General features: G+C 43.5%; 1 protein-coding gene across 1 annotated transcript; it reads right to left on the bottom strand.

The window, feature by feature from the left end:
- Window positions 1-1,154: 1,154 nt before the first annotated feature.
- Window positions 1,155-14,788, bottom strand: ca9 (carbonic anhydrase IX; the record flags this gene model as incomplete). Its single annotated transcript, XM_080842029.1, is given in 14 exon segments — window positions 1,155-1,215; window positions 1,613-1,706; window positions 1,838-1,852; window positions 3,176-3,247; window positions 4,195-4,339; window positions 4,341-4,385; window positions 4,389-4,424; window positions 4,427-4,662; window positions 4,925-4,991; window positions 5,182-5,274; window positions 6,117-6,259; window positions 6,792-6,962; window positions 8,978-9,007; window positions 14,665-14,788. Coding segments are annotated over 14 exon segments (1,332 nt in total).
- Between the last annotated feature and the right edge of the window lie 4,087 nt (window positions 14,789-18,875).

Below are 18,875 nucleotides of genomic sequence, written 5' to 3'. Positions count from 1 at the left end.
CGGGGCCGCTTACATGGTTTTGTTTCCATCATATCTCTGTGTTCTGCAGCTGATAACAAGTTCAAGAGGTTTCATTAAACACTGACCCACACATCTGTGCTGCTTCCATTTTCAGGTGGAATCGCCACTCCACTTTCAGCCCACCTGTGGAACCATTGACCTTTACTTGACCTTTGAACCTGGCCCACTCCAAACATAAGGCAATCTAAAGGTACTTATGCACCAACAAACATCCTAGTATTCCAATCCATCCTGTCTCTGAGGACCATGTTTGCAAAGCAATTCTCCTATCATAAAAATAGCGGAGGAGAATCTGCCCATTGGTCCATTTCAAACCAGCTGATTTTAGCCTTGAGTTGTCTGAATGCGGACGGCTCCCTGAATGAGGTTTATTTCTGTCGAGAGGTGGCTGCATGCATGGTTACCGTTATGATATGTAATTTCAAAAGCCATGTATTCCAGTGGGAGGTGGCATACGTTATACTTGGCATCGCACTCTGTGGTTTTGATAAGATCAAGGTTAAAGAGACCTTCTGACCCTGATGGCGATCATAATAATTTAAAGATAAAAGAGTGAAGACTTAAACACAGAATGTTTATTGTTCCATATACAGATCAAAAACACATACAATTTTCATACATCTTTCAGCATAGTGATGAGAAGGAAATATTACAGGCTTCAATGGTTCACACAATAGCATAGCAAGACATAAAAATATGTACATTAAATACATTCAATCTCTCAGTCTTTCTTGAATATAAACGCAAACCTGGAACTTCTTCCTTCTTACTAAGAACAGATTTCTAGAGGTACAAGTTTTTTTGTCGTCTGCATCACAAACGTAACTATCTATGAGGTAATTTAGATGTGTCCTTTGTGGGACGCCTAACAATGCCAAGTGAAGAACTTCAACTTTAAATAAATACAGCAACCTTAGCCTACTTCTAACTTAAAAACACTTATGACACAAGATGTCTGCAAGAAAGATACATCCACTATTACAGTCTACTTCCACTGGGTTATGGTACAGTATGTCACGTTTAGCGTTCATGGTATTGGTTAATACCTGTGCACAGTATACAAGCTTTCTAATAATCCTTAAAGAACAACATACATATTGCAAAGTGAGTGGTGAAGAAATGTGATTTGGTGTCTATGCCTCCTCTTTTGTTGCAGGCTTGTAGATGACATTCTGACGGGAATCTTTTTTGAACCTGTTCAGACAAAACACAGAGGTTAGTCTCTCCTTACTCTGACCTGACCTGTCTGACCCGTCCTTTTTTCAAACACACACGTGCATACACACATACACAAATGCAGGTCAATATTGACTTATTTAATAGCATACAACTCTGTGTTTTATTAAGATAAATCGTTTTTGGACCTCATGCCGGAGAACAGAAGGTCATCCTTCCTATGTAAACATCCTTTGAAGTTAAGGTTCTTTCCAGGTAGTAATCAGTGTTACCGCACACATGGACATTTTGTTTCACCGTTTATCAGCTAGAAGAAGGTCACATATTTGCCTTACCCAAATTAAATAGCGATAAATTCAGGTACATAAATGAACTGACAATGAAGTGAGATGAAGGAGAAATTAAATATATTTACTTCGAGTATTTTTTCCGCTGCTGGTAGGCATACATTGAGAAAGCCAGCAGAGTAACGGCAAAGAGCGCTCCAAACGCTATGGCTAGGATATCACCTGAAAGGGGAAATATTAGTTCTTAGCGTGCGACACATAAAAGTGTATGAAATTCTCCAGGTTTGCTCTCTAAAGTAATTTAATTTAATGTATTTAGTATTGTGGGTGATGTGGTTGAACAACATGCATACCTCTGGAGAGTCCAGCTGTGTGTCAAGGAAGAAAGGAAGAAAAAGAAAGAGAGAGAGAGAGTAAAAACATGAACCAACAGGCTGACACAGGTTAAAACATGATAATACATTAACATATGTCATGTCTGTCCTCAAAGCACCAAGTCCGTGTCAGGTGCACTTTGTCCTCCCTCGTGTGGTACACCTGTCTACATATACATTCTGTGCATCAGAGAAAACTGGTGGACATTTAATGGGCGCATTGCTCGTCTCAGATAAAGCAGTGTATTTGCACGAACCTTGTCTTTGCTTACATAATGGAAAGGTTATAGTAAAGTATACATGATATGACATTTGCTGTGTGCCCACGCGTAACCACATGCTAATGGGAACGTTTCGATAAGAGTGGCTCTTTGTGCTATCATGAATAACGTGGGCCTGTTTCTCTGTGCGATCATGAATCACGTGGGCCTGTTTCTCTGTGCGATCATGAATAACGTGGGCCTGTTTCTCCATGCGATCATGAATAACGTGGGGCTGTTTCTCTGTGCTATCATGAATAGCGTGGGCCTGTTTCTCCGTGCGATCATGAATAACGTGGGCCTGTTTCTCTGTGTGATCACGAAAAGCGTGGGCCTGTTTCTCCGTGCGATCATGAATAACGTGGGCCTGTTTCTCCGTGCAATCATGAATAACGTGGGCCTGTTTCTCCGTGCGATCATGAATAACGTGGGCCTGTTTCTCCGTGCGATCATGAATAACGTGGGCCTGTTTCTCTGTGCTATCATGAATAACGTAACTTGGGCCTGTTTCTCTGTGTGATCATGAATAACGTGGGCCTGTTTCTCCGTGCAATCATGAATAACGTGGGCCTGTTTCTCCGTGCGATCATGAATAACGTGGGCCTGTTTCTCCGTGCGATCATGAATAACGTGGGCCTGTTTCTCTGTGCTATCATGAATAACGTAACTTGGGCCTGTTTCTCTGTGCTATCATGAATAACGTGGGCCTGTTTCTCCGTGCAATCATGAATAACGTGGGCCTGTTTCTCCGTGCGATCATGAATAACGTGGGCCTGTTTCTCCGTGCGATCATGAATAACGTGGGCCTGTTTCTCTGTGTGATCATGAATAACGTAGCGTGGGCCTGTTTCTCTGTGTGATCATGAATAACGTGGGCCTGTTTCTCCGTGCAATCATGAATAACGTGGGCCTGTTTCTCCGTGCGATCATGAATAACGTGGGCCTGTTTCTCCGTGCGATCATGAATAACGTGGGCCTGTTTCTCTGTGTGATCATGAATAACGTAGCGTGGGCCTGTTTCTCCGTGCGATCATGAATAGCGTGGGCCTGTACTCACCAAGGCCTCCTCCAGTAGAGGCTCTAACTCTCGTGCCGGGATCGACTTCCGTCAGGGGGATGATTTTGGGGCCTGCAGAATAAAGACATACGTATATTAGAGTCGCTCATTCAAGGAGATCATACTTGTTACATGACAAATGCAGCTGATGCAGTGTGAGTGTTTGTGTGTGTGTGTGTGTGTGTGTGTGAGTGTGTGTGTGTGTGTGAGTGTGTGTCTGTGTGTCTGTGTGTGTGTCTCGTATAAGAGACACAACTAGGCTCCAAAGGTTGTATGTTGTCATGAATGAACTACTGGCTGTGTGTGTGTGAGTGAGTGTCTGTGTGTGTGTGTCGTATAAGAGCCATCACATGTAGCTGTGGGTTTTGTTTATCAGTCTGGAAGCACATGAGCGTGTGACTTTAGGATGACTAGGCTCCAAAGGTTGTATGTTGTCATGAATTAACTACTGGCTGTGTGAGTGTGCGTGTGTGTCTGTGTGTGAGTGTGAGTGTGAGTGTGTGTGTGTGTGGAGTTTCTGTTTTTTAGAAGGAGCCCCAGAGGAAGTCCCTTATCTTTCGAGTTTAAGATGTGTATTGCATTTCTTAAACAATCCCTCTCAACACACACACACACACACACACACACACACACACACACACACACACACACACACACACACACACACACACACACACACACACACACACACACACACACACACACACACACACACACACACTGAACATTGTTACCTCAAACAATTACGAAACTTGTGCCTTAATCTCAGGCTTACTTAAAGGGGATTTGGAGCAGAGGTTCGTAAGTTCAGCACTATAAGAGGGTGAGCACTTGGTTAATGTGTAATGAGCACAGCTATACGTTGGACACGGGGTAGCGTGTGTGTCTGTGTCTGTGTGTGTCTGTGTGTGTGTGTGTGTGTGTGTGTGTGTGTGTGTGTGTGTGTGTGAGCGTAAGTGTATGTGTGTGTGTGTGTGTGTGTGTGTGTGTGTGTGTGTGTGGAGGAAGGGGTCACGCACCCTGCTGAGCGGGCAAGGGTGAGGCGCTGAACGACGAGACCACCCGGCGACCGTGCAGGAGCTGGGGCGCCCGGAAGTTCTTGTTCAGGTGCTGGTTCTGTTCCATTTTCAGGGTGTCCTCCAGGGCGGCCAGCTGGGGGGGGGGGGTTGGGGGGGGGAGAGAGTGTATTAATGAGCGAGAAAAGGAAGTCTCAGATATTTAACAGGAAGTCACGGCGCTCAATTTTATATGGGTTTTTTTCTTTTTCCCCCTACTAAAATGTTCTGTTTGTTTTGTTTTGTTTGCTCTTTTTGTGAGAAGCCAACTGACCTGTTTCCTGGACACTGTAATGGTGTCATTGAACATGGTCCAGTTGACCGTCTGGAAGCAGGGAGGAGTGGTCAGGGATCCCGTGTATCTGTAGAATCGTTCCAGACTGTTGGGCAGCAGATGACGGACGTTAAACCCCGGGATTTCTGTTTTAGTCTCTGAGAAAAAAAAGAAATAACGATATCAATAAGATATGACTGCTGAACAGATTCATGCCATGCCCTGTCATGATTCTGCCCTGAAGATGTTTCCAAAGTTGAACATTAGTTCAGTCCAGCTCTGTGGTTATAAGCATAGGCCCTAGAGTGGCTGTTCGCTGTAATAAGATGACACACTTCCGAGGAAGATGTGAGTCTGTGCTGTGATGTCACAATCGTTTTCAAAAGAAGTTTGCGAAACAAGAAGGGCGGGAAAGGCTACCTTCCAGACTGACATCTGTGAGGGCTGACAGGATCTTTTCATAGTTCTCATTCTCATGCAGACCGATCTGAATAGAACAGAGATTCATCACAAGAATTAGGACACACTATTACCTCAAAAATGAGTTTAAATCAATGACCCATTTAGTCTCATGAGTCGTTTAGCACATTATTCACATACAAACGACTTTCTCTTCCAAGACAGAAGATAACTCTGCCACAGATCGAGTATCTTGCTGATGAATGAACAGCACTTACTCCGATGAAAGCTCCAAGGACTGCCAATCCATCCTCCTTAGTGGCTGCTTCTGACAGGTTGGCATACTTGGAGTTGTAGTGGACCACGTGGATCTAGGGAGAGACATATCAGAGATACGTACTCTATATCAGTTGGACATTATAACATACCATAAAACACAGTTCTTCTCAGATAAACATTACTTAGAGTTGTAGTGGACCACGTGGATCTAGAGAGAGACATATCAGAGATCTATCAGTTGGACATTACAACATGCCATAAAACATAGTTCTTATCAGATAAACATTACGACCAGGAGAGTGACACTTCCTTTAATCTTTTTTTTTTAAAAAGATAATTTTTTGGTCTTTTTGCCTTTAATCAGACAGGCCGGGGAGAGAGACAGGAAATGAGCTGGAAAGGAATTGGGATTGGGATCGGGAAATGACCAGCGATTCAGATTCAATCCCAGGTCCCTGTGGGCGTTCAGACCCATTCGTGGTCGGGATGCTGCCGCTTTCGCCAATGCTCCCCCTCTTCCTTTAGTCTTTAACAACCTCTGCCCAAGGTTACGTTTTCAGTGCAGTTTGTCTGTCTATCTGTCTGTCTGTCTGTCTGTCTGTCTGTCTGTCTGTCTGTCTGTCTGTCTGTCCGTCATCAGTTTCACCTTTGTCTTCATTGTGAGATATGGCTCTCCGAGGACCCTTCTAGTTTCCTGTCTGTCTGTCTGTCTCTCTCTCTCTCTCTCTCTCTCTCTCTCTCTCTCTCTCTCTCTCTCTCTCTCTCTCTCTCTCTCTCTCTCTCTCTCTCTCTCTCTCTCTCTCTCTCTCTCTCTCTCTCTCTTTCTCTCTCTCTCTCTCTTTCATTCTCTTTCTCTCTCTCTCTCTCTCTCTTTCATTCTCTTTCTTTGTGTTTCTTTCTGTCTCTCTCTCTCTTTCTTTCTCTTTCTCCTCACCTCTGCGGGGAAGTGGACGTTGTCTATGGTGTGCTCTGAGCCCGGCTCCTCCACGGAGCCCCAGTGGAAGTGGAGCTGAGCCGCGTGGTAGATCCGGTCGAAGCCACTGACCACACGCATGCTGCCCGGGAGACTCAGCTGAACTGGAGAGGGCAAACACAGGAGATCACATGGCTCTTCAAAACTCTGCTCAAACACTGCTTGCAAACACCCTCACATAGCCACATGGCTCTTCAAAACTCTCCTTAAACACTGCTTGCATGCTGCCCGGGAGACTCAGCTGAACTGGAGATCACATGACCACATGGCTCATCAAAACACAAGAGATCACATGACCACATGGCTCATCAAAACACTGGAGATCACATGACCACATGGCTCATCAAAACACAAGAGATCACATGACCACATGGCTCATCAAAACTCTGCTTAAACACTGCTTGCAAACAGCCTCGCTGCAGGTGCATGCTGGGAGTGCAAGCATGTCAGTGATTTGAAGTACAGGAGAAGAGTGTGAGCCGGTTTTCCATTATGTTGCTTCATTTGCACCAGTTCAATTCAATTCAATTCAATTCAATTCAATTTTATTTGTATAGCGCCATAACAATACAATTGCCTCTAGGCACAGTTTGAGACATACAACATCAGTCACATAATCCTGGGCCTTATTCTTACGTGTGTGTCCGTTGTTCAACAGTGTGAGAGAAGTGGTGTCTGTCAGGTCATAGCCAGCCAGTTTAATGGAGGGCAGTTGGGCCTCATAGACGGCTGCCTTGGTGTTGATGTCGATGGGAGACTGGGATTGTCCATTGCAGTCGTCGAAGACGGAGCCCCACGAGAGCTGGTCTGGAAGTGAACGGAGGGAGAGGATCAACGATCTCATCGTGACACAGACAGGCAGAATGAGGATCAAGTGGAAGAGAAGGTGTCAGTCAAAGTGAGAAAAGAAGACATTTTGTTTTTATTTTCATCATAATCTTATGCAATCCCTTTCTCGAGGCCTAAGTAAGGAGTGATCGTGCCTGAGCGTTCTATTTGGAGTTTAGCCTTCAACCCTCTACAGTGTTATCAAGTGATATTCAAAAACAACAATAATACATAAACAGTTACACTGTGATCTCAGTCTATCAGAAGACTGATAAGGAGAGTATTTTCCAGACGATAGTGTTCACTTAATCAAGATCACAGAACTGATTGAATGTCGACTTCGAGGTCAATCCTGTGAATGACAGGGACATTTGACAAGTTATCTATTGATCTGAACACATGCAGTGGTACAGATGCAATCCGCCCTTCCCCATAAATATCATATCTGATCAGAATCTGGCATGAAGATGGGAATTAATAAACAATGCGGGACTAGAGCAGAGCATAGGTGGTCCTAAGCAGAAACTGGACACTAAAGCTACTTATTAACCAACTGGACATCAAAGCTACTTATTAACCAACTGGACACCAAAGCTACTTATATACCAACTGGACACTAAAGCTACTTATTAACCAACTGGACATCAAAGCTACTTATTAACCAACTGGACATCAAAGCTACTTATTAACCAACTGGACATCAAAGCTACTTATTAACCAACTGGACATCAAAGCTACTTATTAACTAACTGGACACTAAAGCTACTTATTAACCAACTGGACACTAAAGCTACTTATTAACCAACTGGACACTAAAGCTACATATTAACCAACTGGACACTAAAGCTACTTATTAACCAACTGGACACTAAAGCTACTTATTAACCAACTGGACACTAAAGCTACTTATTAACCAACTGGACATCAAAGCTACTTATTAACCAACTGGACACCCCAGCTACTTATTAACCAACTGGACACTAAAGCTACTTATTACCCAACTGGACATCAAAGCTACTTATTAACCAACTGGACACCCCAGCTACTTATTAACCAACTGGACACTAAAGCTACTTATTAACCAACTGGACACCAAAGCTACTTATTAACCAACTGGACATCAAAGCTACTTATTAACCAACTGGACACCAGAGCTACTTATTAACCAACTGGACATCAAAGCTACTTATTACCCAACTGGACACCAAAGCTACTTATTAACCAACTAGACACTAAAGCTACTTATTACCCAACTGGACACTAAAGCTACTTATTAACCAACTGGACATCAAAGCTACTTATTAACCAACTGGACGACACCAAAGCTACTTATTAACCAACTGGACACTAAAGCTACTTATTAACCAACTGGACATCAAAGCTACATATTAACCAACTAGACACTAAAGCTACTTATTACCCAACTGGACACTAAAGCTACTTATTAACCAACTGGACATCAAAGCTACTTATTAACCAACTGGACACTAAAGCTACTTATTAACCAACTGGACACTAAAGCTACTTATTAACCAACTGGACACCAAAGCTACTTATTAACCAACTGGACATCAAAGCTACTTATTAACCAACTGGACACCAGAGCTACTTATTAACCAACTGGACATCAAAGCTACTTATTACCCAACTGGACACCAAAGCTATTTATTAACCAACTAGACACTAAAGCTACTTATTACCCAACTGGACACTAAAGCTACTTATTAACCAACTGGACATCAAAGCTACTTATTAACCAACTGGACGACACCAAAGCTACTTATTAACCAACTGGACACTAAAGCTACTTATTAACCAACTGGACATCAAAGCTACATATTAACCAACTGATGCTGAGTCACTTTGGTTAAAAGCTTCTGTCATATTTAATAAATGTTAATGATCAATAATTACTTTCTATTTACTATCAAGTTTTTAAAGTGTACTATTACATACTGGTACTCCACACACTCAGATTGGTTTAGTAGACTTACCAGTGTAACCCCAGTGATGTGAGTGTGCTTCTGTAGATGGAAAAAGAGAGATGGTATAATTAGGTTATACTTCAAGTACATGTAGTATACCTTCAGGCTGCTGATGGGGAAAACATTCAAAATGCACAGGTTAACAGGCAGGGATGTATTAGAGAGAGAGATGCCCTGGAACATTAATCATGTGTACCTCTACAGAATATGCAACTTCACTTTCACATTATGCAAGTTTAAGTGGAAGTAATTATACTCTACTGAAGTTATATTAGCCTGTAAAATGCATTTCAATAAAAGTAGTTCAAACAACAAACTCTGTAATACTGAACAGCCCAAAAACATCCACAGCCAGACATCTGAGTCCCTTTTTGCCCTTTGGTACATTCAGTTTCATAGACATTTCTGTAAATATGTGCACTAGCTACAAATGAGACACTCTTTAAGTGAAGGGGTGCCAAACATTCTGTTGCAATACAAAAAAGTCTCCGGTCCCTGACTAAACACTTTTTGCTGGTTCTGACCTTTGACCCAAAATAGCACAAATGTGCCTGCATTGATTGTTTTGTACATAGGTCCTTAGGTCAGTTTTTGTCAAGTGTCACAGAGACACAACTACAGCTCTACAGTACACTGCACAAAACTACATCTCCATACCCAAGACTGCAGCTTTGATCAAGCTAGATTGTACAATAACCCACCACACACCTGACTCCAGGAGCAGAAGCACTCCCAGTCTCAGTCCTTGTGAGGGGAGAAAGAGTTAAAAGTGGACATGCTATACCTGCCGGCTCAGAGCACCATACGACTCACACTGGTAGATAAACACAATCACCCCTTCATGCAGCCAGCTGAATGCTGCCTTTATGCTCCTGCTAAGGACCATTCCGGAACCCTTGAGAGAGTGTTGGGCCCATTGTCTGTGGACCCCAGGGCCACTGTCAGGTTACCTGCTAGCTACCTCATGCTAAAACTGCCCAGGCAGCCATTTCAGAGAACAAGTCAGGCACACAAAGCAGTTGCAGCCAGAGCCGAGAGGTTACCTCACCTGTGTGGATTGATTCATTATTCAGAGCTTTTAAGGAATATTAAGGAATTGAAATGTTTTTATAGGATGGCGGCTAATGCTGTTTGGTGATTGTATGACCATTTGCATCAGTGGAAGCTGTGTCTGGCAAGAGCTGATTCATACATCAGAATATTTTTGATATGATACGATCTTCTGAGAGTATTATTTTGCAAATGTCTTTCCCAAGCCCCCAACCGAAGTAGAGGTGGTAATGACATGCACACTCAGGGGGATGGACAGGTCAGTGAGTTCATTTAGGTCTTCCTGGAATGAACAACATTTTCGCCAAACTTACCCTTCCATTGGTGCCACCAAACAGCGACATGTTGGCAGTTCTTCTGTATATTAAGCAAGTAGTCAAAAAGCATACAAATTCGACTCATAAATAGCCTAAAAGGACAGCATTACTGGAATAACCAGCGTCTTGGTCTGTTACCCACCACGAAGCGTGCCACGTTCAGAACCCCGTGTTTAGCTGACCTGGCTGGGGTTCACCTCTGCAAACTCATCCTTAAATATTAGGTCCATTTTATCCATCTGTCGTGGGTGTGTTTGGAAAGAGTGCGCTATATTTGAAAAGCTACGTGAATTACTAGAAGGCAGCCGGTCTTTCAGCAGTCGAGATCACAGACTACGTTTCTGTGCGCACGTACGGGTCCGACTGACTTGGAACGGCAAGGCTATGATTCAGGGCCACGTATTACGGTATTTTAGAGAACTCTTTCCACCACAGCTTACTCCGGTTCCAGTAAAATGATGTGGCACGTGTTGAAGTCACTGAAACTTGTACAAGGGATAGCCTTGGCAGCTGTGCTAATGGAATTCGGTTCTCCTTCCAGCTGCTTACTTGTAAAGAAGGATGTGGAGAAGATGGAACATGTTACTGTTCTTCGAATTCAAATTCACTTTCATTAGCCCGCGTTTCCTGGTAAAACCAGGGAAGGGTTACGCGCTAACTTATGTCATGTGAAAGCATCAAGCTTTAAATAAAGGCCAATAGGTCGTTTTTGTGGTTAGATGACGTGTAAGTGAGTAGGTATGCACTTAAAAAAAAACACACACACACATACGACAGAGGAAAGGTCAGCATACCGGAAAGCATTATCCAGCGTGTGAAGTTCATAAATCTTTTTCAAATCCTATTTAAGCATGTCCCACATGTGTGAATCATTGTGTTTCATATTTTCATATGTATGGTTACAAAACCTTGACCATGGCTTACACACATACTCTAATGCATCGGTTCCCAAACCTTTCTCATCAGGCTCCCCTTTGACAATATAAAACAGTGTGCCCCCCTCCCCACCATCCCAGTGCAACGATTGCGACTCAAATATTACATGCAATTTACACTGATGTCTACTATGGAGAAGGATGCCACAGCACACTGGGTGCGGCTGGCATTGGCACTATGTAATTTTGGGGTACAGGGCACGAGACCTCTTGCGAGAACTACGTATTGCTTAATGGCACTAGATTTCGTGTTTAAAACATTTTAACATTTTAACCTCAATCCATACAACGTTCATGTTAGGTGTATGTCTGTTGTAATCTTTAGGCCCTGATCATATTATTTAAAAACAAAGATTAGGCTATAAGAGGTTAGAGGCTACTATGCTGTAAGAGCACTGCCATCCAACATCTGCCCTGAAGTTTGTTGTTTAGGCTTTCTTTTCTTCAACCTAACCCCCCCCCCTCCTCCTTGCTTTGACTCCCGACCCCAATGCAAATAAAGGATTATTTGATTCTGTTTGGATTATTTGGTTCTGTCTCCTGAAAAATGTTTTCTCTCAACCAACAGAAAAAACAATCTCTTAATTAAGTTGCTAATTTGCATTAGCAGGTGTTGGCCTGGGTAAACACTGGTTTGTTGTGAAACTGTGAGGGGTGCCAAGATTCTGCCGCTTAAATCTAGCAAGCTGAAATATCGTTGACCCAAAGCATTCCTTCGTCCTGATTTCTCTCAGGCGGTAGGGCAATGACGCAGTAGTCATACCCAGAGCAAAGCTGGGGTGATTCCACACACATGACCAAACAGTTGTTTGTCAACACAACACACACACACACACACACACACAAACTCACACACAACACACACAGCGCACACACACACACAGCACACACACACACACAGCACACACAAACACACAGACACACACACACAAACACACACACACACACACACACACACACACACCACAGACATAGCACCCACACACACACACACACACACACACACACAAACACACAGACACACACACACCACAGACACACACACACACACACACACACACACACTCACACACCACAGACATAGCACCCACACACACGGCAGCACCTGTTGGAGAACTGCATGTTTGACCCTGTGCACCAACCAACATTAATCAATAACGGAGTGCTAATAAGGACTGTTTGTAGTTTTTAAGTTAACTATTGTCACACCTCTCCCTTTTTCTTCACAGTTTTAAGTCAACACAGTTTAAGAAGGCACTTCCTCCTGGCAGATGCAGTCATTCTGTACTGTGTGGACAGAAGAGAGTGAGAGAGAGAGAGAGAGAGAGAGAGTGTGATTGTGTGTGTGTATGCATGTGTGTGTGTGTGTGTGTGTGTGTGTGTGTGTGTATGTGTGTGTGTGTGTGTGTGTGTGTGTGTGAGAGAGAGAGAGAGAGAGAGAGAGCGCCCATCGGAGAGAGGTGAAAGGGTGAGAGGAAAGCCCTGCCCACCCTGGGTAAACGGTCTCTGCTCTTTCTGAACAATCCTGACGGTAATTTATCTTTTGAGTGAATAACCACCATTGAACATCCCTGGTGTTCCTTTGTTTGCACCCCAGTGTGAAAAATGTGTGTGTATGGGAGAGAGAGAAAGATGTACTTGAGCGTGTGTGTGTGTGTGTGTGTGTGTGTGTGTGTGTGTGTGTGAGAGAGAGAGAGAGTGTGTTTGTGTCTGTGTATGCATGTATGTGTGTGTGTGTGTGTGTGTGTGTGTGTTAGTGAGTGTGAGTGTGAGTGTGAGTGTGAGTGTGAGCAAGCATCTGTGTGTGTGTGTGAGTAAGCGTGCGTGCGTGTCTGCGTCTACTTCCATCCTACAGTGAGACTCTGATGATCCACCTGAGGAATCAGTCCATGACTCCTGCTTGTGATGTCCTAACTGGAAGACCATGACGGGACTCAGAGTCGGCCGGACTGGCAGTACTCCCCAGTCGGCACGTAGACGTGGGAGTCCTCTACCACAGAAACCACAGGGTGTCAACAGCAACTGCCAGTCACTTTCACAGAATGTCTTAGGAATAAGCTATTTGCCATGTCCACTCTCACTCTGACATCACACTATGAGTCACTCTCACAACCGTTTGGAACTCTGAAACGGTATTTGCCGTGTTTGCAACATTATTAAAGGTCTAGTCAACGATCCTAGCAAAAGGTTGTTGATATTTGAGGTCAACAGCCAATCAGATAAACCCCTTCCTTCAGTGCTCTTTACGCAAAGTTGTCGATTGGTTGGAATAGTGTATGGTTCGGTCCAAGCTATTGTTTGTGTATCATTTACAAAGCTAGGATTGTGCACAAACACACGAGTTTAGCACACACACTACTAAATGTACAGGTATAGAGGAATGTTCACTGAATTGGACGAAAAGTTGAATGAATTATAATCAATGACGGCACCTTATAGAAAGCATTTCTGTAAGTCAGTATTGTTGACTGAAATCTCTACAGTATGCTGTAATACCTTCAGTTGTACACTGTCTGTGTGAAATACCCTGTTTTGATTTTTACATATTTTTAAAACATATAATTTATATTACCACAAGAACAGGTATCAAAGGTTGGAAAGAATCTGATAAAAGCTAATAAAGTCATGTCAAATTTATCAAGTTCATCTTTCTCTCATCAGACACTAACATGCTATCTCCAGTTTTTATCTCTCCTCTGATATTATTTCCTCTGATATTATTTCCACTCTTTGTTGGCTGATGGCTGTGTATAATACTACCAGTAAATTTGCAACACAAACTATTAACTTGGCAATATTCTCCATGCTTCATCATACTTAAACATCATTTGACCTCTTTATTAATAAATCACACAGCCTGACGTTATCAATTATTTCAACACAACAATTAGTTTGTAATTATCATTCAGGCGTTATCCTTTGACAGTGCTATCAGTAGTGATGGACCATAGGTTATAATGTTTATGCCTTGCTGCTTAGACTTAGACTTGTCAATCTCACAAGGCTTTTTGTTTTAGCAATGGTCCTTTTTAAAAGGCTGTGATATACCTTGGCTGAAAATTGTCCTCTGTACAGAGGGGACTTGGTTCAGTGATGCCTGAGCCTTGAGAATGCACTGCCTAGCTATTTAAATGTCTTACCACACTACCTGGCTATTTAAAATGTCTGAACGCACTGCCTGGTCAAGCGAGAATGCACTGCTTGGGAATGTCTACTTAATCCCCCAATTAAAACACTTCTAGACACTTACATCTGCACACAAGCTAGATTCTGGAACAGGCTAAACACAAACACTTCTGCTGAGTGACTTCCCATGCTTAGAATATAGCAATAAGTGTGCCAGTCAGAGAAAGTTTAAAAAAAAAAAAAAACAGAAAAAATAACTTTCACTTACTTTTGTGTTCTTCATTAGCATGTTCGCTGCTACCGTCATCTTCCTCCGATGATGAAGAGGAAGAGGCTGCATTCACCACCAGACAGTGGATGAAGAGGGCAGAGAGGAATGCGTGTCGTAGCATCTGGGTTGTGTTGTGGTGTCTGGATGTCTTGGAAGGGTTCTTGTTAGCCGCTGTCCTGCCGTCTGACTCTGGGCTTCTCTCACCTGGGCTGGGCTTTTAAATGGAGGCCCCCCGAGGATGGAGCAGGAGCCAATCAGGGCCCAGAGGCCAGTCTTGGTACCCTCTACATTCTCTCTCTCTCTCTTTCTCCTTCTCTCGCCATCCCCCTCTCCTTCCCTCCTCCCCCTCTCCTCCCCTCCACCCCTTTTCTTCCCCTCCCCTCCCCCCCTCCCCTTTCCTCCCTCTCCCTTTAGATTTCCTGCAAACCTGTAAGTACAACCTAATCTAATCGGCAGGTCTCGGCCTCTGGCTAACAAGACTCACACACACACACACACACACACACCCCCCGACCCACCCTGTCACCACCCCCATCCCCTTGGCTATGAGCAAAGTCCAGGGTGTCGCTCAGTCGGAGGGGTGGGGTGGAGGGGTGTGTGTGTGTGTGTGTGTGTGTGTCTGAGGGGTGGAGGTGTGGCAGGATTGGACAGCCCACTACAGCATGCAGGGACACATGTGCGAGTCAGGCAAAAGATCACCTCTCGGCTAACTAGTCTTTTTGAAGTTTATTAATCTGAACTCGCTTCTCTTTGACTGTTTGCTGATATCAACTCACTCTCAGAGTTTCACTCTGAAAGTTTACCCATTACCAGAATGACCCATAGTTTACCAGAATTACCCATTCAGCTGTTGGATTTCAATGAAAAGGGAACATGATCATCCACTTTTAGCAGTCCACGGATGTTTTTAGTCTTTCTTCTAATCTAAAAATGTCATGTCTGCCCGTAACATTGACTTGCATCTCTAACCTTAGAATGAACTTGCTCAGCATGAATCAAACATGATGACTGGTATGAAGGAACCATCTGCAATTTCCTCGCTTCCCCCCCTCTGACAGAGGAGTGTATGCTACGTGCGTCCATCTTTACTGAAGGCCTTCACTGAGGAGCGGTGTGATAAACGACTGCTTCACCGGGGTACACCAGGTGGAGACCGAGGAGGGATCCCGTTACAAGCGGCCCGAGATTCCCAGAGGCAAAGGCTCACGTGGAGGAGAGAGCATACCTGAGAGGCCAGAGACAGACAGAACAAAAAAGGGGGGCTGAAGGTAAAGAGAAAAAGTTGGGGATGTATAGTGAAAAAAAAGAAAGAGGAAATTGAGTGGGGGGTGGATGCATCAAAAGAGAAGAGGAGGGGATGAATTGAAGATGGAGGAAGACAGAGAAGGAGAGAAGAAAGAGACAGAGCAAGAGAGAGAAGAAAGAGACAGAGCAAGAGAGAGAGAGAGAAAGAGACAGAGCAAGAGAGAGAAGAAAGAGACCGAGAAGGAGAGAAGAAAGAGACAGAGCAAGAGAGAGAAGAAAGAGACAGAGCAAGAGAGAGAGAGAGAAAGAGACAGAGCAAGAGAGAGAGAGAGAAAGAGACAGAGCAAGAGAGAGAAGAAAGAGACAGAGAAGGAGAGAGAGAGAGAAAGAGACAGAGAAGGAGAGAGAAGAAAGAGACAGAGCAAGAGAGAGAAGAAAGAGACAGAGCAAGAGAGAGAGAGAAATAGACAGAGCAAGAGAGAGAGAGAGAAAGAGACAGAGCAAGAGAGAGAAGAAAGAGACAGAGAAGGAGAGAGAGAGAGAAAGAGACAGAGAAGGAGAGAGAAGAAAGAGACAGAGCAAGAGAGAGAAGAAAGAGACAGAGAAGGAGAGAGAGAGAAATAGACAGAGCAAGAGAGAGAGAGAGAAAGAGACAGAGCAAGAGAGAGAGAGAAAGAGACAGAGCAAGAGAGAGAGAGAAATAGACAGAGCAAGAGAGAGAGAGAAAGAGACAGAGCAAGAGAGAGAGAGAGAAAGAGACAGAGCAAGAGAGAGAGAGAGAGAAAGAGAGAGAGAAAGAGACAGAGCAAGAGAGAGAGAGAAGAAAGAGACAGAGCAAGAGAGAGAAGAAAGAGACAGAGCAAGAGAGAGAGAGAAAGAGACAGAGCAATAGAGAGAGAAAGAGACAGAGCAATAGAGAGAGAAAGAGACAGAGAAGAAAGAGACAGAGCAGGAGAGAGAGAGATAAAGAGAGAGAGAGAAGAAAGAGACAGAGCAAGAGAGAGAGAGAGAAAGAGACAGAGCAGGAGAGAGAGAGAAAGAGACAGAGCAAGAGAGAGAGAGAGAAAGAGACAGAGCAGGAGAGAGAAGAAAGAGACAGAGCAAGAGAGAGAGAGAAAGAGACAGAGAAAGAGAGAGAGCAGGAGAGAGAGAGAGAGAGACAGAGAAAGAGACAGAGCAAGAGAGAGAAAGAGACAGAGCAAGAGAGAGAGAAAGAGACAGAGCAAGAGAGAGAGAAAGAGACAGAGCAAGAGAGAGAGAGAGAGAAAGAGAGAGAGAAAGAGACAGAGCAAGAGAGAGAGAAAGAGACAGAGCAGGAGAGAGAAGAAAGAGACAGAGCAAGAGAGAGAGAGAAAGAGACAGAGCAGGAGAGAGAAGAAAGAGACAGAGCAAGAGAGAGAGAGAAAGAGACAGAGAAAGAGAGAGAGCAGGAGAGAGAGAGAGAGACAGAGAAAGAGACAGAGAAAGAGACAGAGCAAGAGAGAGAGAAAGAGACAGAGCAAGAGAGAGAGAGAAGAAAGAGAGAGAGAAAGAGAGAGAGAAAGAGACAGGGGGTTAGAAAGTCATATGGTGGTGAGCATAGCATACTTGATTTAGCAACAGAAAGTATGACCGATTTCACCCTAAAGGCTTATAAAGACTTCAGGTCAAATCCCATGTGCATTCTCAAGAAGCCATTCACAAGATATACTCCCTCCTCTCCCACTGTCTCAACCTTTACTTTGTACAAGTGACCCCATCTGGTTTAAGGCTATGTGTTCTTATTTCCTCCAGCATACTGATATTGCACTTCACATGAGGAAAAACAATGCCTTCACCTGATGTTAAAGGCCTACAAATAATAAAGTCCCAATCGGCGCACTAATCCCTCATTAAATTCATGCTTACCTCAGAGAATTTTTAATGAATAACTTCTGTCTCTTCAATTACGTGTGGACGGAAGAAGAGTTCCACTTGAATGAAACTAGCTGAAACAACCGGAAAATGTCACCTGCAAATGCAAGTTAGGATTTTTTTTTGTGTATGTGTTCCCTGCAGCTACGTAGGATGTGTAGCCTAATAATAACCTTCTCAAAGAATCCCTTGTCCTCTGGTGTAACATTGGATTCTTCGTTCTGATTCATGCAACGTGGACGTCAGTAACACTGATTTGCAACCAGAGGACTTTTAATGCCCAAATATGAATCCAATTGTTTGAACGAAGAATCCAGTGTTACACCAGAGGACAAGGGGTACTTTGAGAAGGTTATTAGTTATCGAAAGAATCCAACACTGGAATCTGTTGAAGCAAAAATTGATCTTTGATTTTAACAATAAGCAATAGCAAATAAGATTTATCGGCGTTAAAGTGAAAATGAATGGATGACTGAAACAACGAAATGATCAACTATATATGAATAGTACAGGAATGGGATGTTTTTCACTTTTCCCATGTTTAGTGCTTAAGTATATTTCTCGTATAATGCGGTTCTGGTAATTCCCTTTGTGATAATCAGTTTCCATCAGCGACTTCTTTTAACAATGGTGAAAACTATGGTGTTTCGGTGACCATTTGCCTAGGATGGTTTGGTTTCTAGCCAGCCTCCTCCTGCACCTATTCTGAAATTGATGGCGATCTCTTAATTTTCCTGATTCCAGGTGTTCAGGGACGTCAGTGTGTGACCATTTGGCAGAGACGATTGTTATGACTCTCATCAAACTTAGTCTTTGCCATCATGAAGGGTTGTATCAATTTCTTACAGACCTCAGTTAACAGCCCATTCTTTATACAACATGGATATCTGTATGGCTGGTGAGGTTAATGTTAAAGCCAATACGTAGTTTTTCATTTTTTTCCTCGTTTCATACTCCCATAGGAAGGCACTTTATCTGGGACAGACTGATTACACTCTGCACGTGAATGTAGCCTATGCTTCCTAGAAGAGACGTCACGGGTGGCTTTCCATGCGACTAATTAGCTTGAT

The sequence above is a fragment of the Sprattus sprattus genome (assembly GCF_963457725.1).
Source record: "Sprattus sprattus genome assembly, chromosome: 7".
NCBI lineage: Eukaryota > Metazoa > Chordata > Actinopteri > Clupeiformes > Clupeidae > Sprattus > Sprattus sprattus.
This window is presented reverse-complemented; position numbering and strand designations above follow the sequence as displayed.